The sequence below is a fragment of the Vanellus vanellus genome (genome assembly GCF_965231255.1).
Source record: "Vanellus vanellus genome assembly, chromosome: 7".
Lineage (NCBI taxonomy): Eukaryota > Metazoa > Chordata > Aves > Charadriiformes > Charadriidae > Vanellus > Vanellus vanellus.
Genome location: NC_138912.1, coordinates 8,785,910 through 8,810,432, shown reverse-complemented (window position 1 = coordinate 8,810,432; position 24,523 = coordinate 8,785,910). Strand labels below are relative to the sequence as shown.

The 24,523-nt window shown below is 36.8% G+C and overlaps 1 protein-coding gene across 1 annotated transcript; it reads left to right on the top strand.

Annotated features, from left to right (window-relative positions):
* Nucleotides 1–1,696: 1,696 nt before the first annotated feature.
* On the top strand, nt 1,697–23,458 carry CCDC172 (coiled-coil domain containing 172; the record flags this gene model as incomplete). The annotated part of the gene is made up of 8 exons (XM_082486603.1): nt 1,697–1,775; nt 2,013–2,098; nt 5,470–5,586; nt 8,711–8,876; nt 10,843–10,944; nt 11,913–12,015; nt 22,472–22,559; nt 23,426–23,458. The coding sequence occupies 8 exons, from the start codon at nt 1,697–1,699 to the stop codon at nt 23,456–23,458; spliced, it is 774 nt and encodes a 257-aa protein (XP_082342729.1).
* Nucleotides 23,459–24,523: the final 1,065 nt, after the last annotated feature.

The window sequence follows — 24,523 nt, the reverse complement described above, 5'->3', positions numbered from 1 at the left end:
AGTTCATTTTCTTGAATTTTGTAAAATGACTTTTTCACTCATCAGACCTGTGTAACAAATCACTGTCTCAAGCACCAAATGTTCCCGTTTGACTCATCCGCTTTTCCTTTGGCCTTTGGGTAGGAAGCTTCGCTTCTGAAACATTTTCTAAATTCACTTTTGTGAACTCTTCTCCCTAAGTTGCACTTTGTTCCATTTTAAAAAATAATTGCATTTCCTGCAACATAATGTGCTAGTTTCAGGTTTTTAAATTTCATCAGAACCCACATTTTCTTTCTTGGGTAGGGCAATGTCTTTTCTGTACAAAAGCACCATTTTGTAGCACACTATCAGCTATAACGTGGTGCTTTTTAAGCAGCAAATGCTATAATATAACATTTTTCCAGAATTCTCAGTTTCATTCTACTAACTTAGAACAGCTTTTTTCACTAATAAGACATTTGTACTCTCATGTATATTGTTTTGCTTTTGTGGTCAAAGATTTTCTCTTTCTAATTTGTGGACTTTGCTGCTGCAGTCTATTCTAAGGCAGCATCACCATGGAGGAGAACTCTTTAACAAGACAGGACTGTCAATAATCCTAATGCTTTTCAATGTTAAAAAGGCTGGAAGGGTATAAAGATCCATTCCTCTAGTTTTCTTCTGCTTCAAAGCAAATAGGCCAACTTCACATAGGTATTTCCTGGGGGGAATGTAGTTGATCCTTTTCAAGATGTAGGAACAAACCCTCTAATATGGCTTATATTTTCAAATGGGTATTTACATTTCCAGGTGTACCATCCAGTAGTCTACAAAACAGAAAGTTGCAGAAGCTCAGAGCATACACAAGTATGCTTCGGAAGAGCATACAATGGTCTACATTATGATCTTTGCTTACTAAGACCAACTGGAACAGAAACACTGTCATTTTACGTTAATGGTGAAATGCAGCTGAGTTGAGTCTGATCACCTTTACTTAAGTTTTATGTAGTCAGCTTTACCATCTTCTTCTGTATGATAGCAGATTTTAGCCTACTTCCTTACCGGCTAAGGTTAGGCATCAATCTTCCTTCAAAAGACAAATAAATCTGAGCAGATATAAGATTTAAGAAGGATGGTGATCACTCTGTAGAAAAAGGAAGGAGTAAAAAAACCCCAGCTTCTGAACAACACAAAACCAGTATAAAGCATGAGGTCCCAGAGAAATAAAGTCAGAGCTGTTTGATCAAAAGTCCCCAGACCCTGAGTCAGAACCAATGTTTCCCAAATGTGCACGTTTGACAAGATTCTGAGCGTCAGCTGCCTTTTGCCTAGCCGAATATCCTTTTTCTCCTGTTCCTACTGTGCTGCTTCTCTGCCTGCTCGTTTCCATCTCCCGTGTTTCCCACGTCGGCTCCCCCAGCCAGTCAGCCATGTTTCCCTCTGCCCCAGGTTCACTTTTGCTGCCCCCCCTTTCTGCAGCCCATACATCCCAGTCTGTCACCTCTTCCTCCTCAGCTGTGTCCTGTCTACCACAGTGGCTTATCTCTGTGGTCTGGGGTTTCTTTCCTGACCCCAGGGAGCCAGAGGCCAGAACCAAGGCCTGGCAGAGCCCTGAGAGAAGGGTTGTGGCTGGGCCCAGCCTCACCTTCCTCCAAGGCACACCAGCTTTAATCAACTAGCCCTACACAAAGACAGCAATACCCGGAGAGCCCACAGAATTCACAAGATGACAGAGATGAACCTGGATGCTTTGTTCCAGCAAATACAGCTCACAGAGAAGCAGGCGGGGGAGAAGAGGCGCCTCATCCAACAAGGTCTGCACTGTGGCCGCCATCTTGTGGGTCAGGCGGCAGCGCCGTCCACACTTAATGGCGTCTCCATTTCCCTGGGGAAAAGCAGGGTGGCCCCACTGTGCTGTCATGAGGGGAGCTTTGTCGGTGAAGGCTCAGCGGGTGGCCGGGCTGGCTGCTTCTTGCCAATGGCACCTTTTTATAAGAACGTAACTTTTACAAGCTGAGCACACAGTCTTACAGGTTTTTGCTGTGTTGCAGCTAAGTCCGACATAAACAGAAGTTATGAAAAAATTAACCAAATAAAAGAAGAGCTCAGCACTGCAAAAATGAAATTAGAAACTAAGGTAAGCAGGCATGCCTATAGTATACATAATAATGGAATACATTATATTTACAAAGATATGACCTATTATTTCAGGAATAGATTTATAAACACTTTCAAGGAGTGTGCTTCACCTACTGAATAGCACAGCATTGAGAAAATTTACACTGTGCATGTCTGTAGGGAAAAAAGGTCTGTCAACGGCTTCCCCTCTCACAAATCTCAGCCTCCAGGCTGGCCCCTGGGTACGTCCAGGGCCTCGCTCACCTCAGGGGTAGGAATGTTTCCACAGAACCCTTCCAAAAATCTGGAAGCGCTAGAGACAGCACACATGCACAGGAAAGTCTCTTCTGCTCCACAGAAAGAGCTGGGCAGGGAGTGACTGCCATGTCAGGTGGGTCCGTCCACAAGACACATCCACCACAGCTCAGCTGGGGGAAGACCAGCTGCTCGGGTGTGCTGTGAGCCGCCATGTCTTAACAATCCTGGAGCTTCTTATAGCACTTTCCTTCAGAGGTCAGGAAACCATTCCTTCATTCCCCACTGCCATTCACAAGAGGCCTTTCACAGAAAATATATGGAAACATTCCCTGTGTTTGATTCACAGGGTCTTGAGTCATAAACTAAATATCTCCTTCCTCACAGTTAGGGCTCACAAGGCCTAAGAATTTTTCTAGGGACACTGTAAACAAAGGAAAGTTTCTGAACCTCTTTAATGTTTTCGAAGTTTTATTATGCTTTCCATTTAACCAAACTACAGACATATTTTTAGGTTAAGCTTCCAGTTTTGCAGAGTTTTTCACCATTAATACCTGTGGTTACAAATGCTTTAAAAATTCATTTGCTTGTGCCTGAAAATAAATATCATCCCCTGTGCTCTTAAGTATCTGCACTGGCAGAATATGTACGCACAACAGGAAAGCATATGGAGCCTCCTTTGAAGTCAGAACTGTTGTATCCTCTCGCTTAAGAAAACATCTTCAAGAACCTTTGGGGGATTACCTCACCTAGTTATGAAGATAAATGTTTGGGGAACGATTTTCATCCTTCCAAAAACAGGCTCTTCTGGCTTTTGCAAAAGATTATGTAATATATAAAATAAGTAACAAGATTCTTCATTTACAAATATTTACTGGTTGCAAATTGAGACTATAATCATGTAAGCTGTTATTCACATGCTTGCATTTATGCATGCCATAATCTCAGACCCCACAAGCACTTTAAGTAGCTTATTTAACCAACACAGATTATATCCGTGCGTTGCTTGTGAGGTAAAGTCCTTTGTAGTCTTGCTCATAAATTTATTTATGAACATCACAATTTTATGTTTATACTACTAATTTGTTATTGATGCATTGTGATTTATAATCAAGGTTTATGTGGTGGGTATAGAAGGTCCCAAGAGTAGAGCCATTATTGTAAATGACTAATGGGAAGAGCTGAAGAACGATTCCTAATTAAATCGTATGTGCTTTACCCAGCAGGATTAATAATATTCTCACTGATGTCCAGAAAAATATATTTTACTCGCTTGCTTAGTCTGACATTGATTCATTTATAGATAGGAAATGATGCAGAAAACAAGTGGAATGGGAAAATGCATTTCAATCAGACTGTATTTAGGTTTAAAGATTATATAGTTATTGAAATGATTTAAAATAATTTATTTTTCAGTACAGGAATTAAGTTTACGTATGTCTACAATAGTTAATGTAATTCAAATAATATTATATAATGCTATTCAGCTAATGCTGTTCAATTTGTCCTGCACTAAACTGCACTTCTTTATAACCATGCATATCCAAGTACACACATGCACAGCAGCTTATGCCTGACCAAGCAGATGAGAATGAGTTCAAAAGTGCTTTGACATCTATTTCACAGAGAATGCCTGTGGTCAATCAAAGATTCCTAGGAAATGCTATTTTTTTCTCCATTCTGTAAAATCAGGTAGCATGTAATTAAAGCCCGAATTATAGCATTTTGCTTTTCATAGCTCAATGATTTCTTTAAAAAAAAATCTGTTGCAAATGCATAGATTAAGTTGGCATCTTACAGATGGGGAAACTATACTGCAGCTAGTTATGGTCAGTAATATAATTACAGCCGTATAAGACCATCTACTCTTTGAATTCATAAGTAAAATAAATATTTCTGAGGCAAGCACTTTTTGGACATTTAGCATGCCAGACATATCAGGGATAAGGAAAAAATCTGGTCCTTTCCTTTCCAACTCTCACATTCTAGTCTTCGGGCATTTAATTCAACTATCCTCCTCCTTTTTTGATCAGATGCACTCCAAAATCATCTACATTATTTCATTTTGCAATCTTTTCATTTTTACCTCTGCAATATCACTATTATTTGGTCTTTTCTGCTTCTGCACACACAAACAGTCATGTATCAGCCTGACTACTCAATTTACTTCCTGATACTTACCCTGTGCCTTTACAGTCTCTGGGCAATTCCGCTAACTTTACTTTCCCTACTTATTGTTCTGAGTGTAACAGTCTGAATCATTCTCTTGACCTCCTTTTCTCCACTTCATCAGATGAATGATTGTCATCCTTTAAGACTCTTCAACACTTAGCTGTTCCCTATTTATCTGCTGTTATAGTTTAACCCACCACATATCTTAACAGGTTAGACAATGATACAGTGGATGCGCTGGAAAATTGAGAGGAACTCTTCAGCAAATTTTGAAAATGCAATGGTTGCAGAGCATACCCTTCTATCAGATAAACTACTATTTAAAATTAACAAAACTAAAAATAAGAATATATGCAAATAGAAGTTTGGGGCTTGAGGGGGGGGGGGGGTCATGGTCAAACTGTCTTTAACCAACGAGCCGGTTTCCATTACACTTCCTTGGCTATGAACTCCAGAAATTCTGCTCAGAAGAATATGAGCATATCCCTCCCTCGTTTGCCTATTCAATAGCAGCGTTGCAGAGGTAACAATGTGTACAGCCATTCAGTCAGCACAGTGATGGTAGAACCCTGTCCCTCTGATATTAATGTCTGATTTGGTATGTGATGAGCTTTACACAGTTAGATGGAGGACTCTGTAATATGCTGCGTAAAAGATCCCATGCGATCAATATTTTTCCTGGTTTAACCTGAAAAAATTTCTCCTAAACTGAAGAGACTTTAAAATGCCATTTTAGATAGATGGACCGGCACTAAAGGTGTCTTTTAAAGAAAAGATACTTTTCAAAAGCTTAGTGGTATATTGGAAGATTACAGGGGAAAGAAGGAGCTGTTACGCTTTTGCTAGTTCAGCAGCTATGCCAGCTGTGTTTTTACTGGACCAATATCCTCATGTACAATATCAAAGTATATGAAATAATAAAAAAAAAAACTTACTTTATAACCTTTTTTTTTCTCTTGGAAGGTTCAGCATCTGTCTGAAAAACGGTTCTGCTTAGAAGTACTGAAGAAACGTGAGGACAGCTTAGAAAAACAGAAAGCTGAACTGATTAATCAAAAAAGCTGTCTTCTCAAAATCTTTGTATGTTTCCAGCTACAGTATTCAGACAGCTTTTTTCTACTTTATGCGAGTAGTCAGTTTTAAAATTTGAAAATACGGAACAAGTAATGTTTTAAATCTGGAAGATCAATTTTATTTTTTTTACTCTAGCATACTTAACAATGAAAATGTAGATAAATTCTGTTAATTTAAAACATGATCTGCAGTTTATCTACAAAGCTGATTTAACATTCCTGACTGCTGTTGTATGATTGAACTCCAATTCTGACATATTATTTTCTTTGTAAAAGAAAACTAAGAAAGTCTCACCTTAAATTGGACTGCCTCATCCACAATAAAACATATTGAGAAGGATCAAAATTTTGGAGAAGGCTCCAGGGAGACCTTATTGCAGCCTTTCAGTAGTTAAAGGGGGCTTATAAGAAAGATGGGGACAAACGTTTTAGCAGGGCCTGTTGCGATAGGACAAGGGGTAATGGCTTTAAACTAAAGGAGGTTAGATTCAAGCTAGATATAAGGAAGAAATTTTTTATGCTGAGGGTAGTGAAACACTGGCCCAGGTTGCCCAGAGATGTGGTAGATGCCCCATCCCTGGAAACATTCCAGGTCAGGTTGGACGGGGCTCTGGGCAACCTGATCGAGTTGAAGATGTCCCTGCTCATTGCAGGGGGTTGGACTAGCTGACCTTTAAGGGTCCCTTCCAGCCCAAACCATTCTATGATTCTATTCTATGAAAATTAAAACTCAGGGAAGGTAACACCACATTTTAGGAATCCTGACGTACCACACAATTCCTTTGATGCTAGACACACCTAGCCACCTCTTAAAAGGTAGCTACTTGCAACATATACAGACAAAAAACTTCTCAGTTCTCTCTTGTGCTAACCTGAATATTGCCTGCCTCTTACTTCATTGTGGATCCCTTGGATCTGTAGATATTAAGAAATACCACAGATGAGTAGTCTTCTCTGCATATGTACTAGTACTTTAAATCAGCAGAGCTAAATTTTAAACATTCAGTATACATCACCAGTATTAACCCTAAATATTTAGGCAGATGTGCTTTTAATTAAGTAATATTGCTTCATCATCCAAAGTATTCCAAATCCTAGGTATACAAACAAAAACCAAAAAATAAATATCTTAAGTATTGTAGAAAAATTATTTAGCTATAAAAGCTAAATATCCTTTGAAGTGTGCAGTTTCTTTTAACTGTAACCAGTGAAGTTAGATATATAGATTATCATTTCTTCTTTCCTGTATATAGGGGTCATTTCTTTTTATTTAATCAGCTAAGAGTTTTTTAAAGGAATTTAATATTGCATTTTTCTTTAGAACATTGTTTTCCAGAAAATTAACCAGTGACTTCCTACCAACTATAGCTTTCTTGTCAGTTATTGAGGGAATTAAAGTAAATCTGCATTCTGCAGAGGAGTCATACAATCATAGAATCATTTAGGTTGGAAAAGACCTTTGAGCCCAACTGTTAACCTAACAGTGCCAAGTCCACCAAGTCCATGTTCCTAAGCACCACATCTACGTGTCTTTTAAATACTTCCAGGGATGGTGACTCAACCACTTCCCTGGGCAGCCTGTTCCAATGCTTGACAACTCTTTCAGTGAAGAAATTTTTCCTAATATTCAATCTAAACCTCCTCTGGCAACACTTGAGGCCATTTTCTCTTGTCCTATCGCTTGTTACTTGGGAGAAGAGACCGACCCCCACCTCGCTACAACCTCCTTTCAGGTAGTTGTAGAGAGCAATAAGGTCTCCCCTCAGCCTCCTTTCCTCCAGACTCCCCATTTCCCTCAGCCACTCCTCATAAGGCTTGTGCTCTAGACCCTTCACCAGCTTCATTGCCCTTCTATGGACACGCTCCAGTACCTCAATGTCTTTCTTGTAGTGAGGGGCCCAAAACTGAACACAGTATTTGAGATGGGGCCTCACTAGTGCGGAGTACAGGGGCACGATGACTTCCCTAGTCCTGCTGGCCACACTATTTCTGATACAAGCCAGCATGCCACCTGGGCACACTGCTGGTTCATATTCAGCCAGCTGTTGACCAGCACCCCTAGGTCCTTTTCAGCCAGGCAGCTTTCCAGCGACTCCTCCCCAAGTCTGTAGCATTGCATGGGGCTGTTGTGACCCAAGTTCAGGACCCAGCACTTGGCCTTGCTGAATCTCATACAATTGGCCTTGGCCCATTGACCCAGCCTTCCCAGATCCCTCAGCAGAGCTTTCTTACCCTCAAGCAGATCAATACTCCCACACAACTTGGTGTCATCTGCAAACTTACTGAGGGTGCACCTGATCCCCTTGTCCAAATCATTGATAAAGATATGAAAAAGAACCAGCCCCCATACTGACCCGTAGGGAACACCACTTGTGACTGGCCACCAACTAGATTTAAGTCCATTCACCACCACTCTTCGGGCCCAGCCAGCCAGCCAGCTTTTACCTAGCAAATAGTATGCCTCTCCAAGCCATGAGCATCCAGTTTCTCCAGGAAAATGCTGTGGGAAATGGTGTCAAAGACTCTACTGGAGTCTTGGTGGACAACATCCACAGCCTTTCCCTCATCCACTAAGAGAGTCACCTTGTCATAGAAGATCAGGTTTGTCAAGCAGGACCGGCCTTTCATAAACCCATGCTGACTGTGCCTGATCGCCTGGTTGTCCTGTGCTGTGTGATGGCACTCAAGATGATCTGTTCCATAACCTTCCCTGGCACCAATGTAAGACTGACAGGCCTGTAGTTCCCCAGATCCTCCTTCCACCTTTATTTCATATAATAACAATCTAAAAAAAGAGTGGCCATACTATGTTACTGACTTTATGCTTATTTCAATAAACAGTTGAACTGAAAACTGCTGGCACAAGTCTATAACATAATGTAGTGGTTTTTTAAATGTTTTATTATTAAAAAATATATCACTCACCTTTTCAGCAAATAAAAAGGTTAAAACGAGACAAAATGATAGAGCTGTAAATCATTTTCATATTCTCATAAGTCAGGAAAAGTAAATACTACATTTATACTACAAGTTTAAGGATAAACAACAACAGTGTGTTTCAGTCTGCCTAGCTTAACAAAAACTTTCTTTTTTTTGAGCTGAGCGGTCAATTTTCCCTTTCTTTTTTTCAGACAGATGCAAAGAGAAAAATGACTGAAGAGGAAGATAATTTTACTAGAGAAGTTACAGAGTTTAATAATGAGTATGGACTAACAAGTAATAGAGATCTTGTGATTAAAAAAAAAGTCAAGACTGAAATAAATGATTTACAGAATGAGGCAGCTCTGTTGAAAAATGGTAAGTCTGATATTAAATTATTTTATCGTGGATTACCAGAGAATGGATACAGATCAGTAAAATATAGCTGTGCAAAACAATAATTTCAATTCTATTCCCTTGCTGTCTGGAACTTCCTCTTAACACTAAACTGAGAGTGTGGTCTGACAAACAACGTTACACGAGCATAATTAAAGCCTCTTCTGTTCCCTGTCCTTTTCAGGGGAGAAGAAGCAGACCTGCAGAAGTGGCTCCCAATGTCTAATGTCAACCAGCACAGAGGTGCACTGTCATATGTAGCGTATTATATTAGTTTTGCAATGATTATAATCACCTATGGTTGAGCTAGGTAAATTTTCTTAGCGTCAAAATAATTATATGCTCAGTTGTCTTGTAGGACTGGTCTTTTACTGCCACAGCTGAGTTAAGCTACAGAATATGAGATTTTTTAAAGCAGAGTCAGACCGCAAAGCAATCCTTTAGCAAGGAAATAGGAGTCAGCATGGATCACAAGCTGAACATGAGTCAGTGACATCAGAATGCCAACTCCATACTGAGACATAAACATAATTCTGACCCCTAAGACATGCAAAATAATCCCTCACTCTATTTAGGGCAACTAAGCACTTAGCTGGAGTACTCTAGTTTTGGTTGTTTCACTTCAAGAAAAAATGTGGACCAGCTGGAGAGAATCCACACGAGACCAGTGATCAGAGATCTGGAGAACATGAGAAGGAAAAAAAATTGAAGAATTGGGAAAGTTCAATGTATGGAGGAAAAGACTGATAGAAGATAGATATCCGTCTTAAAATCATTAAAGGATTCTGTAAAAAATAAATGAATATATTCTCAATACTTATGGTGAACTGAATAAAATCACGTGTAAACTGCAATAAGGGAGAGTCTGGCTGGCTGCTTAGAAATCTAAGAACAACAGTGAACTGCGGAAACACTCTGCCTTAGGAGATTCCATTACCAAAGAAATTAGGAGTCTCCATTGCCAAAGGTCTTTAAGAACAGGTTAGACAAGCGTCTGTCAGAAACGACAGAGGTACAGCTGATTCTGCCTTCGGGAGGAGGAATGCAGTAGATTCCCTCAAAGTCCTTTCCAGTCTTGTGATTCTATGATTCGTCAAGTGCCAGCACTATGAATTCCTGATATCTCATGTAAAGTTGTAAAGACGTAAACTGTAACTGTCTGTTTGAGTTTGTACTTGGTGGTGCTTCCTTTCTCTATTTCCTGTGGTTCTGATTCTGATCTACAACTGAAAAAAGTCTTTGTTTGGTAGCACCTATTACTTTTATTGATTAATTTTTATGTATTCAGACAGATCTGATCAATCAAATGGTCTCTCAAAGGTTAGATAGTGGGACATGAAAGGTGACTAACATTTTTCTCTGGGTTCAGTTGCTGTCTTAATTATATCCTTTTAAATTGCACCTTTTTTGAAGTACAACTTGTCTGTCTTTATGTGTGCTACATTCCTGAGCGCACTGACAACACTAAAAAGAAAAGTTGAAATAACTCATAACAAGGAAATTATGTGAGGGCCTCCGGTTGTCAGGGAAAGAATCACAATTAATTCCAGATGCTGTCAATGGTCAGGTTCAAATGTCCATAACGCTAAACAAAATGAGTTCTTTTAGTCCTGCTGAGAGGTGTTTGTTCACCACCTATTCAACAAGTCATCTTCCTTTATAGCTGAAGTAACTCTAACGCAAACCATATGCAATTCATTTTATGCCCAGTCAACAAAATATGTCAAACATCTTAATAACATTAAAAAAATATTTTCTCTCACAGTTATGATCACATTATATGACATATAATTTCCTGTGAACTGGGTTTTATATGACTGATTTTATTTTTATGTTTAAGGTTCTTTTTGACTAGCTGAAGATTGGTAGAAATTGTTAGGAATATTTAAGACTATATCATGAAGATTAAAAGTGCAATGTATTTTAATTTAAAATATTTTTGCATTAGAAATGGAGTCAATGGAACATCAAAATGTTCAGTTAAAAGAACTCCAGCTGCAGAAGAGTGAATTAAAGCAATATTTATTTACCCTCCAAAGCAAACTCAAAGGTATGCCAAATAATCACTTGTTATGATAATTATTTGTGTCTCGACAAATGCTTCTGAAAAATCTTTTCCGTCAAGTCATTTTTCTCAAGAAAAAGAAGTCGTAGAAACAAGATTTTATTATATTTTTACATTATGTAATACATAATTTTAAACATGGTTATAACAAATATTATGAATTTCAATAAGATTTATTTTAAATGTCAGTGATACTGAGGTCTACAGATTTGCTGAATCATAACCTATAAATATGAAAATGAAATGTTTACTTTTGATGGTAAGTCATATACTTAAATAGATAATTTAGTGTTTCAAAGTGAACTTAACATAAATATTGTTTAAAATTAATTAACCTATATTTAAAGAATGTCATTAAAGTTTAAATGTTTAACAAGCAACATGGCTTGGACTGATAAAGACAGATTTGGCCTAGGTGTAAACCTTTGAGTTATGAATTCAACTATTCTCTCTTTACTGACATTTGTTTGTTCGCGTATGAAAATCTATGCATAAAAAAAATAATTCTACACACAAAGCTATGCTGAATAAACAGGAAACCCCGTAAAAGAAACAACTAAAAAGAGACAGAAAGAACCAAGAAAGGTTCTGTGTCAAAGGTAATCACAAGCCTTGGGGATGATTTTGAAATTTGGACAAAAAATGTAATCTAGAAGTGGTTTAGTAACTTTTTTACAAATGTGTAAATAACAGGTCACAGTAAGAGAGCTAAGATAGACAGGCCATAAATATGGTCATAACTTCTATGGGGAAAGGAACAAAATTTTCTAGGAGATTGCAATATGCATACGAATTACAATAATAAAATAGTTCAGGTTCTTTATTCAAATGCCTTTACCTTACAAACAGTTTCATGAAGAAATATTAGAAAAGATAAATTTAGAAAATGTTGGAAGTCTTTGAATATGGATGATTAATATATATTTATAAGGTAATTGTTATTTTATGTTTAGACCTTGAGAAAGTAATCAGGGAGGCTGAAATAATGACAAAAGATTTAGAAGCAGAAAAAGTCCAAGTCACTGAAAAGCCTCAGACTGATCCTGAATGTCTGAGGTAAGAGTCTCATGCTAATAAGTTCCTAGATTTAATTTTAGGTCTGTAACTGCAGACCAGTCCTGGTGGCAATGACTATTTTACCTTTCCTGTATAGTATTGCTTTGAAATCAGAAGAGTCAGTCATTTTTATTACAGAACATGAATTCCTGTTGTTTATTACAGCCTTTCCCCCTTACATGCATACTCCAATGAACTAAAAACTGAAAGTGTTTGCAAGAAAGTCAGTCAAACTTGGAAGAAGAGCAAAAGACTGCTCCTTGGGTGGAAGGCCAGTTCTTAAGTTTTTGAAAAAATGCTGGTGGCACAGAGAGTTCTGATGAGCTACTCAATGCTGTACATTTTGCTTTCCCTATGATGCCTATCATCAGTTCTAGTTTGGCTTCTAATTAAGCTAGTTTAGAACAACATTTGGAAGGTTTAACCAAGACAGAAGACTTTGCACACTCTCCCTTAAAAGTGAGTATTTCTTCTCAGGGACTGAGTGGTAATGACTCTTTTCTTGTCAGTTTGCTCAAGTGTGATATTTACTTTTTCACAATACAGAAATGTTTTTCAACAAAAAATTTTCCCATGCAGAAAGCCCCATATCACAGAATTAACCATCTTTTTCCTATTTTATGGTGTTTCAGATGAAAATGCCTGTGGATATTTAAAAATATTTAATAGACAATGCAAAGGAACTCCTCCTAGAAATCCAGTCCAAAAATGCTCTAAGAGAAATTGTTAAAGAAATCACAACTTTTGTTTCCATCATGTTTTTTTTTTCCTGTATATTTCTGAGTTTTTGACAAAAATTAATAAATATAATATTTTTTTTCTGAAAACTTTTTATGGAAAAATAAAATCTTGCAGCGAACCCTAAGCATTTTTCTAAAAGACGATTTGGTAATGGCCCATTTTTTGCTGAATATTGGTTTTTGAAAGAAGATGATGTATCAGCCCTATTACTAACTCTTTTCAACCTCTTACATGGTGTTGAGGCATGGCCAAAATTCCCTCAGCATAAAAATTAATTAGCTCACAATTCTGCATACAGTAGCAAAAACTTTGCATTTAACATATACATAGAGGACACGGTGTAAATAATAATAACAGCAGCAATTCTGTAAGACAGCATGTTATAATTCACTCTTTTACATTATTCATTCCATCGTGATATATTAGGTTTTGTGATACATGAGGTTGTCAACTCCCTTCTAAATAACATACTTCCCTTGGAGTAGTTTACTGCCATGATGCCACTTAATATTCAAATTGGTGCAATTAGTTTTCTATAACAGGTTTCCTGTGTATAAGGTACAGAAGCAGCAAACATTATATTACCTTAAATCCCCAGCTCAGCCACTGACTGCTATGAGATCCTCAGGAAATCATTCAAATCTACATATGTTTGTCTTTCTATGTAGTGAAATTAACTCACAGCTCTGTGGAACGATACTTTGGTTTTATCTGGGTGGAAAACACAACACTGGATAAAATATATTAAATTATATTAACTACAAATTCAGCAAATGTCGTTTACAACCAAAGCAAGAAGGATGATGAGATTTTTTTATTTCATAAAATGCCTCATTTTATGGTCAAGATAAGCTTACATTATTTGATAATTGCATGTAGTGCAAAATAGAAAGTGCTCCTACTGCTATCACGAAAAGCAAGCGCTCCCTGAGGTGTAATAATATATTGAAGAAATTTTCTTTACATTGAAATATTTTTTCATTTCAGATATTGGACAAAATTTAGGACAGATTTGCCTAAATCATGCTTTTATCTTGCACTTGCTTTTGACCTCACATATACTCAGAAAAGCTCAATGCTTTATGGAGAGAGATAGCACTGAACAAGTTAACTCAAACGCCAGAAGCAACATAGTTATGTTACTGTATTTCCATGTCACCACTCATAGATTCTGCTGTTCAGTAGAGCCAAGCAGGCAATCCTCATTTGTCTGCTTCTGTTATGTCATAGGACTGTGCTGTTTAGAATTATCCCAAACCTTATCAGACTCATACAACTCTATCAATTTTATTATTGTTTTAACAAAAACTATTCATCACTTCTTGATTTGGACTACTAAATTAAGGAATGAAAAGGAATTTAAAGTATCATATGCTATAAATAGTGCAGGTACAACCTGGAAGTACCTGATCGCCCTCCAGTACCAACAAGGCTGTGATCAAGAAGATGGAGCCAGGATCTGCACAATGATGCACAGTGGGAGGACAAAAGGCAAAAAGGAGAAGTTGAAATAAGAGTGGTTCAGAATGAATTTAAAGGGAAAAAAAAACCCAACTTAATCATAAGGATAGTATAACAAAGGAAAAAGCTGCCCAGAGAGGTTGCATAGTTTTCATCCTTGAAGGTTTTCAGACTTGACTGAATAAAGCCCTAAGTAACCTGGTCTGACCATGTAGGTGGCCCTGCTTTGTGAAGGATATTGGGCTAGATGACCTCCTGACATCTCTTCCAGTCTGAATTATCCAATGAACCCATTATCATCGTGGATTGCACAAGGGGGAGAAAACAGCCTATAGATCAATACACATGCACTGGCTTGTGCCTACACTGCTCGGAGGCAGCATTATTTGCAACAGACCAGTCATCTCCACACTGCCTAGGATTTGATGAGATCATATCTGCTCTGGCCCCTTTGTAGTGTCTCTGTGACATTAAGATATAATGTCATGTGTATACACATACTGTCCATTCAAAACGCATTAAATACTTAAAGGAGGTATGTCCAGCACAGCAGAGGGCTGGTTCAAAATGACAGTACCTAGCACGTGTGTTGCATGCCCTATGATGTGCCACAGAAGTATTTGAGGGATCACGGCTGCTACAGCAGACCGCACACTGATGCAGTCCATACCAATAGTCTCTCTGGAGCAGATCCTTGAGTGGATTATCCTGCCCACTCCTGTGGGTGCTCTCTGAAGGGAATCTGAGAATAAAGAAGCACTCGTGCAGTGTCAGTGAGAAAAACTAAAGTACCAGACACCTGGGGTGAACCATCCTGCTGAGAGGGTCTCCCGATGGTCTGGATACACCTTTGGTACTTGCAAAGGACCTTTTGCAGCAAAAGTGCCAATTCATGCAATCTTACATATACTAGTGTATATCTTAACAGCAGTCAGTTTTGGTCATGTTAAAATCAATATGATTGAAACTACGCTGTTGGAGAAACAACCCTTTTTAGCCTAACAAAATAAGCTTTGTTCCCCATACATTATCTATTGCAAGAATAGAATTCTAGTTTTTACTGAAAGTCATATTTAGTATATATGTAGAGAAGAATATTTTGACACAAAATGTGGATCAAAAATACATATTTTTTTCTATGAAATAAGCACAAAATTTTATTCTTTTTTACAGAGCAGGAAACCACACCACTCTTTAAATGGTAAAAATACCCATGTTTTTAATGCTTCCTTAGAACAAATGTGAGAGACAGTCAGCATCAATAACCTGCTATATGTAGCTCCCAGACCACCCTGTAAGTCTGTTATTATATCACATACCTAGTCCCAGCTTAAAAATCAATATCAAAAGTAGCTGGCAAGGCAAGAATCTTCATTACAATTAAGTATATATCTTTAAGTAAATTGCATTTCAGCTGAAGAGTGTAGCCAGCTAATTCAAATTACAGCAATTCATCTTTGATCTGAGAAAAATGCCCTATACCATGTCTGCAGTTTCATAAAATTTTTCCCAAATTCATCAATGAATTACAAAAGGTCATGAGAAGCACACACCGGTAATTCCTACAGCCATTGTTGCTGCAGTTATAGGCTTATTCTAATACACGTCAGCTACAGGAAAAACCTAACCAAAATTTGAATGTTAAGCACAGTTATAGTTATGGATAAGACACTGTAGCCTCTTCCTCAAAGTAGGCACCCTGGAAATCACAAGTCTCGTGATCCAGGTGCATAATTCAGAAAAATATTCAAGAAAAGAGGGTGCTTTTTTTTTTTTTTTTTTTCAGAAAAGATCTGCAATTAAAATCAAAAGCATTATTTTAATCATCTCTTCTGCCAATGCCAACCCCAAACACAAAACAGCAGGAAAGAACTTTGGCATCAGCTCTCGAGTCACATTTCCCTGGCAGATAGCAAGTAGCATCATTTAAGTGGAACAATACAGGAGTCAAGCAGAGACAAACTGATAACAGTAAATGCCTGGCTATGTCATTTCACTTTAATATTCATTGTAATTACTTACAATATTAATTATTTATCTTCTTTCACATTTTAATTTTAAATTTATATATTGCCTTAGGTAAAGCAACCTAGAAATAATTTGAATTAAAGTTTATTTAGACTAGAACACAGAGTTTCTACCTAAAATTGATATTTTTCACACTATTCTAAAGGTAGACTAAGGATAAAATGTTTCTCTGAAACCTGAATTTCTGTTCTACCGCAGAAAAGCAGTAGCAGAAGGGAAATGTATGAAGTCAGCCTACTTTGTAAATAGTTCAAGGCTTTATATACTTGTCTAATTCCTAAAAATATGGTATTGCTTCTTATACTTCGCAATACAGAAAAAGAAACTCCATTACCAAAATTAAGAAGGAAAAAACGATGCTTTCTTTCATAGAAATCATACAGGAAATATGTCCATTAGAGCTGAACACGTTTCACGCTAGCAGCGGACTGCCTAAGGCCATGCATGGTTCTGTTGGTTTAAAAAAAAAAATTAATTTTATGTTAAATTTCCTAATCAGGAAATATCAATCTCTGGAGTAATATATGTCATTCAAAATGAGGTTTTTAATGACAATCTCCTCATTGATTTTTTTAAGGTTTTCTTTTTAATAGCAGTGCCCAGTGGAACTATTATAATTTGAATTATGTTAAAATAGGTTTCCATTATAAATTGCAGTATAGATTTACAAAAAGTAGATCAAATCCAACTAATGATATCTTTCTTTGGTAAGACAACTGATTGGTTAGTCAAAGAAAATGAAAATGCCACCCATCTAGACATTAGCAAAGTATTTGATGTTATCCCACACAGGAAACTACTAGTTAACCCGAGGAAGTCATATTAAAAATTTCAAGTGAGTAGGGAAAAGACTAACAACAGCAATAGGTCTGAAAAAAGTTTTGGGACTGGAAGAAGGTAACTACAGCCACAGCTGGTCTTGCTTAATGTTTTAAAAAATGACTTTGGAATAGAAAGTGTTTTAAGACAATAATATAAAATAATTGAAGCACTCTAGGTCTTGTATACTGAAGTAACTAAAAAAGAGGAGGCATGTAATTGTATACAGTGCAAGTTTATGTACAACTAGGGTCTTCAATAATAGGTACCTGGAAGCAAAGGAGAACAGAGGCCTGAGCATACTATATAATCAAAAGAAAACTATAAACATCGGAATTAGATATAGCTGTGGAAAAGTTAAAAACAAGAGGTATTTCCAATAAAAACCACAAGGGTGTAAGAATACTGTGTACAAATCTCTCACTTGCTTTTCAAGAAAGGTGCGTTCAACCTGGAAGATGAGCAGAGAATGGAAAGCCCATAATGCAGAAGGAAACAAGAACATTTCTAAATTCTTTCTAGCTCTGAGAAAATTATATAGTTCACATAAAGGAAAGCAGTACAGTATAGAGATACTAATTTCAGCTATAAGGTAGCCATATTAATACATCCAGACTGAGATCTAATTTTCCCTGAATAATAGAAAAATCAAGATATTTGAACTAGAAGGATCATTGACCCATATTTATTTTCCCTGCCTTGCAATAGGAATCTTATTGACCCCTAGAAACACATTTTAGTTTTGATGTCTCTTGTAGATTTTTTCTTTCCTATGTAACTTGTTCTTACAGTTCCTATTGAAAGTAGTCCGTATAACGTTGGTTTGCTGTCTGCACTAAAGCAAATCTCATCCTAAATGTGTAGTTTAATTCAGTGTGCCTTAATCTTTCGATGCTTATTCATCTTTCATGTTTCATCTTGCTAGCATTTATTATTACTACTAGATCACTTTCTTAATTTTTATTCTATTTCTACTCCATCAAGCACATACTCTCATAATTTATTTGTTCAACTCAAGTGCTTGAGTTTATGTTTTGAGATACTGAATTCCATTTAGGACTCATTTTCTCCTTTCCTCAATCAATTGATAGTAGTCTGAAATTTATTGACTTCTTCAGCTGTATCAATACCATTTTCTGTTTAGTGGTGTCAGCAAACTGTAGATACCCAGCAAAATCTTGCTCTTACTGTAGAAACGTACATATTAATTTAGTCCCAGTACTGAACTAAGACTGGATGACCCCAGCACGTTAGCTCTACTTGGGCTTGAGACAATAAACCAAAGTCTTCTATAGTTTTCTCCAATCTCAGTAAAGTCTTAAAACCTTGATTAATGTTTCTCCTGACCTTTATGATACAGTTCAGGAAAATCAACATACATGATCTCAGGTTTATATATAATTTCTTAGGGAAGTTAGTTTTGTACCATAAATGCTATGGTCTGTGTATCAGTGTCAAGCAATTCCATTTTTTAATACACTCTAATGTTCTTCCTTGTATTTATGGTTAAAAAATAAAATGGTGGTCATAAACAAGGCAAAGACAAGAAGGGAAATAAGGAAAAAATGTTTTACTTGTCTCAGCAAAACGTAACCAAGAGGCGGTCTGCTCCTTCTGCTGTTCCAACAATAATCACATAGGGTCTTCCATCCCCACTTAAAAAAAAAAAGGCTCTAAAAACACCTATTCACCCTGCCTTCTACACAAACTATTTCTTCTTTGAGACCTCTTTTACAGACAATTATTCCTGGAATGCAAGTTTGGGCTACTGAAGTCTTGATCCAGTAACATGAATCTATGGATGATTTTCAGAGAAACCTGTTTGACAATAACATTATTTTCACCATAGTTCAATTCATAATACCAGCATGTATTGATTTCACAATTATTTTTTCTATTTGCCTTCTGCATATACAGCTGAAATTCAAGAAGAGTGCGTATCATCCACAAATGCCAATGACATTTAATAGTTATGCTCATTTCCAAGCTGCAAAATCGATCATCTTCAGTAATCTCCTCCTCCTTCATCTCTTTGTCACTTCTGGCATTCAAGAGTAATGGAAAATGGACCACTGATAGCAGACCTCAGTCTAGGGCAAGCTAGCATCCAAAAATATGCTGATGCAGTTGTCCCACCTGCTTGATTTAAGGCTAGGTTTTGCTATCACTTTTTATCTTGAATATTTTTCAAAGGAATAGTCAAACCTCCTTTCACAAATATGTCATTGCAACTCCAGCTGTTCATTAGAGCCCATTACTTGTGATGCTGTAATTTACCAACACAATGTTAATCCAGCGCAATGACTTTTCTTGAAAGATGCATTTTATTATCATCAAAGAGACCAAAATGCTAAAAATAAAATGAAAACAAATGGCATGGAGGGCCAAATGCTAACATGATTTTTCAGATTACTACTATTTTTTAAGAGATTTCCTTTTTATCATAGTCATAAGGAGGGTATAAATGTCATATTAATCCTTGGTCTGGCAAAAGGTACATCTCTTTCAATTTCCGAAGGTGACAGAAAACCTGTCCTCCATCTAGACAGTATAGTTTCATGAATAATTGGTTTGCACACTCAATCTGATAGCGGAAAGATGAATATGAATATCCTGCTTATCTTAAATGTGAAATAAAAAAGCTAAATCTGCTTCCAGGTTAAGCATTTTTCTGAATAGTTCCATTGTCTCACATTCCTTCTGGTAAAACTTCATCATTTATTCAGTAACTCAGGCGTCTCCGATGCATTAATTGTGGAGACTGTAACCTAACAGACAGCCCTTGTTTTGTGAGTGTAATATTCCTGGCACATAGTGTAATTATCTAGCTTCTAAATAAGAAAGAAGGAAAACCTGAAAGCAGAATCAATTGATTAATGTAAAAATTAAACACCGCATTTGCATGAATGTCTTTCATCACCGCTACCCCATGCTATGTAAGGAGTTGCACTGTCACCACATTTAAAAGTTTCATAAAATATTCTAAATAAAATTTTAAAACCCATATGCAAAATACTACAGTTTCAAAGCACATCATCAATAGTAATTAATTCACAGTCCCGGGACACAGACAAGCAACTCTTACTGCTTTTCTTCTGGTTGTTCTGTCCTTAGTGTACACCTAACATGGACTGGTATCATTCTCAGCTGGCAAGTAGCAAACAGACTATGCATCGCTTTTACAATGTGGAAGACAATGAGAGAGCATTTTCTCCGAGATTAACAGACTATGTCTTTTTCTAAAGTAAATTAGGCAAAGTAGGGCTTTTGTTTGTCTTAAATAAATTAGGGTTCTAATATCACGCTAACAGAGAACACAGAAAAAAAAGAGGAGGCAAGGCAATGAAGTTAAGCGGATTTAATCAAGATCAGGAGCTGATCTTAGACCTTGAAATGAACTCCTCTCAATGAAAGTGGTCTGTAAACTAGCAACATAGTACAGAACAGTGAATATTTCATTTCTTAAAGTGTAGTTCAAAATTTCCTTTTGTTTGAACACTTGTATGTATTATGAGTGCAGGAGAAATATTTCTGAAAGAAGAGTTATTTACTCCTTTGTAATATAAACACGCAGAGCTCACAGTGTTTCCATGTTGATGGTGCAATATTTATATTTTCCACAGGAACAGCAAAATTAACTCACAGTCCAATCTTATGCTACCGTTCTGATGCGACATGGTGACTAAGCTATTTCACTCATATGAAGCTATACTTTTACTTCTAATAAAGCCATTTTCTTTTACAGAAAAAAACTCTATCTGCAGGACAGCTGAAGTGGTGCATTATCTATATAATAGGATTAAATAATTTGTTCTCTACTGTAGTGTATGAAAGAAGAAGTGGTTGCTACCTCCTGTTTCAACTTCAGAATAAACAGGCTCCTGCTTTGATGCATCAGTTTAGCTATTTAATGAGAAGCAGAATATATACTTTTCCTCCTTTTTTTCAATCTGTCTATATGTCCCAGAATATTCACATTGTTTGCTGAAACTGTATTAAGGGTAAACAACTTCAGCTTTCTCGTTCTACTTTTCTTATGACAGCCATGGAAAGGCTCAATATAATCTCATCACCTTGTATTCATCAGACTACTAAAAGCTCTGGCATAGATTTCTCTTGGCCTACCAAATATTAATTTTAACTACTACAATAATTGATGTGCAAAGTTTAGGTGTCATTTTTTAGCCGGACTGATGTTTCATACATTTCCCAAACACTGATGTTTCCCTTGGAAAGTCTTTTTTCTATAGAGGTTTTTTTTTCCCAATTAAACTGCATTTTTCTGGTTCTCAAAACTCTGGAATTGTGAGCCTGGTTTGTAGACAGTGTTAGGTAAGTCAAGTCTTTTGTCTCTTTTCATTCTATAAAAAATCTTTGGAGAGAAGTTGAAGTGATTCAGGAGCTGCAACAACTGAGAATCCGATTTGTTTTGTCAATTGTTTCCATATTTATAGCAAAAATTAGCCAAGAGCTGTTTGTAAAAAGTGCTTTATGCCTCAAAGAGACAAAAGAAGCTTCTATCCCTGCAAGCATTGCTGCTATGAGTATTTCCATCCATTTAGGAAAACCAGACTGCACACTGCAATTTTTTTTGCTGACCACTCCCTGTTAAGCTACTAATATTTTACATTAAAAATAACTTAAAATGATATTTTTACAGATAATTGCTACTAATACCATTGAAGCTACAGAATCTCGAAAAAATGGGGGAAAGGTCAAAGCTTTGTTGAATGCAAAAATTACGATATTAAAATTAGTCCTTATTATAGAGGAGTTGGAGAATTCCTGGCTGAGACTGTTAGGAAACAGTAAGTGCTGAAGACTAATAGAAGCAGTGGGGACAGAACAGCAGCAAAACAAAGGCATCTGTGGAGGGATAGGGAGCAATGATTGCACAGGAACGCACACACAGGGTCAGGCAGAGCACCCACCCACTCCAATGTTCTGTCCCCACCAGCAGCTACAAATAGATACCCAGGGAAAGTAAGAACAGTAACATATGGTACTTCCTAAGTATCAACATTCAAATTCACATGTTTAAATAAGGAAAACGATGACTAATGAGGCCATAAATCTTTCATGGTTTATGAAAACAACATGGTCCAGAAATTTATCTAACAAAGTACTTAGTCAAGATACATTTTGTAAAAACCCAAACTATCATTTTCTGAAGTTCCTCATGTTGCCATCGCAACTTCCAGTGCTGAATGAAATCCAACGATATTGCAGGAGAGCAGTCTATTGGACTGCCAGTGATGAAACTAGCAAACTTAAATAATGATCATGCAAATAGATCAATAAGGGGTTTCTCACATAAATCAAATTGACAATTAAGACCAAATCTGATAAAAATAGTTACAGAAGCGACAGTTCTCTGATCCAAAAATGTATTTGTTTTTGGACACAGGCTTAAGAAAGAATTGGAAAATTGCAAAGATGATGATTGGGAAAGTATCTGTGAGACTCTTCGAACAGAAATTGAAATTCTGCAAATGGTATGCCATTTTCATTATGTATTTTAAGTGCTTGATAATTTTAGTTTTAAAGGTGTAATTTAAGATGATTGCCAGTAGTTTTAGATAAGCATTTTTTTTATACTGTGTACACAGCCAAACATCCTTGCATTGCAGGTGCACTCCTGCAATTCTCATTTGGTTTAGCCTGCTATTTCCAAATGTCCAAGAATATCATTTCGGAGAGAAAAAGGAAGCACAGAAAAGAATTTAAAGATACGTTTTTAGCAGAAGAAAGACCTATTTTGGGACTAGTCTTAATCATTAGTTTATTGAAAGATGCAAAAGATTATGCATTTAGGAGCTAAATTAATCTTTACCTCCAACTGTCAGTTAAATGGAAAATCGGAATATGGAGAAATAGGACTATAATATCATCCTTTTATGTAATATTTTGTTTTGTCCACTTACAAATTCTTTACAAAAACTTATTAAAATGTGTTTTTTCTCTAAATGTCAATCCTAATTCCAAATTTCTTGATTGTCAGTCTCTGTAACAATACAAAGAAAAAAAATATTTTGAAGTCCCATTTTTGGAAAGAAAGGGTTTCATTTTGGAAAGGAAGGTTCATTTCAGAGCCCCTGATTGAGCTGTATGAAGATGCAGCTGCCACTAGCATCAATAGCAGAATAACAGTCACAGCAAATTTGTATTACTCACTTTTATGATCAGTTTCAAGTTTCTGTTGGTGGAATGTAACTTACTTGTACTTTATGCCTTAATTTTATCATGCTTGTCAAACTTCAGAAACAAAAAAAACATGTTATTGTTTAAAAACATCTCTGTAAAGAACACAGTGAACTCTTTAGATTTCATTTTCTATAATTCAATTCTTTCTCTTTTCCAGAATCTATCGCAAAAAAAGTCTTCAGACAAGTGAATAATATGTGGTGTATGATATGGAGCGTCATAGAAGCTAGTCTTTGAGTATTTTAAAACGGTTTTAGTCTACCAGACTCTATCAGGTTTGCATCTATTTTTTTGTTTGATTAAACCGTGGTTTGTATCTGCCTTTACTTTTCATCAAAATAAAATTTTATTCATTTAAAAGTGGTGGGGGTTTTGTCTCTTATCCTGAAGTTCAACAGCTATCCATCTTTAGTTTCCTCTTTGTTACCCGTGAATGGACAGTACATAATCCAGGACACATACAGCTGAGTTGCTGTATTACCAGCTCTATGCATTATGCACTGTTTTTTAGAATGAACACTCTCCTATTTTTACAATAGTGATGTGGTCTTATTTGAGAGGATGACTTCTGTTACCATCAAGAAATACTTAACAGAAGCTGTGGCTGTTTAGTTTATATCTTGACAATGCAGTTCTGTAACAAGATCTCTAAAGCAGCTCAATTCCAGCAATATTGCATGGTAGTCCAGAATAGTTTCCAAATCTATGGATCAGTAGATGCCTCCATTGATGGCAAGCCAGTCCATTACTTAGCAGTTGTCTTCTGATTACATCAGAAATCTTTTTTTCCTCTCCCACAATCCACAAAATACTGAGTGCTAGCTTCAGCATTTGGCAGCAAAGATAAGCCATGTTCTAACGGAAAAGTTCACATTTCTAGAGAATTGGTGAATTTCCATTGAATAAGAAACTCCATTCATTCAAGCACGTAGGACATATAACTGCTACAATAGTTCCCAACCCCACAGTAGGAACTGACTTTATGATTCAGGTGCTTACAATAGGACCATGTAAAAACATTCACTCTGCTCAGCTGCAGCCCACTTTGTGGTCATCATCTCAGCACATCCAACTGTGTGTGCAGATAGTTTTCAATCTGCGTCCCACCTGGGAGGCAGGATGGATAATTGTTCTTCACTAGTTTTTCTACACCCAGAGCTCTCCAAGCTGCAGAGGGTGTCTGTCACATAAAACTGCAGAAGATGTTTTATTAAGAAGGAAGGACTAAGCCACTTTTGGAAGCTGACCAAGTTTT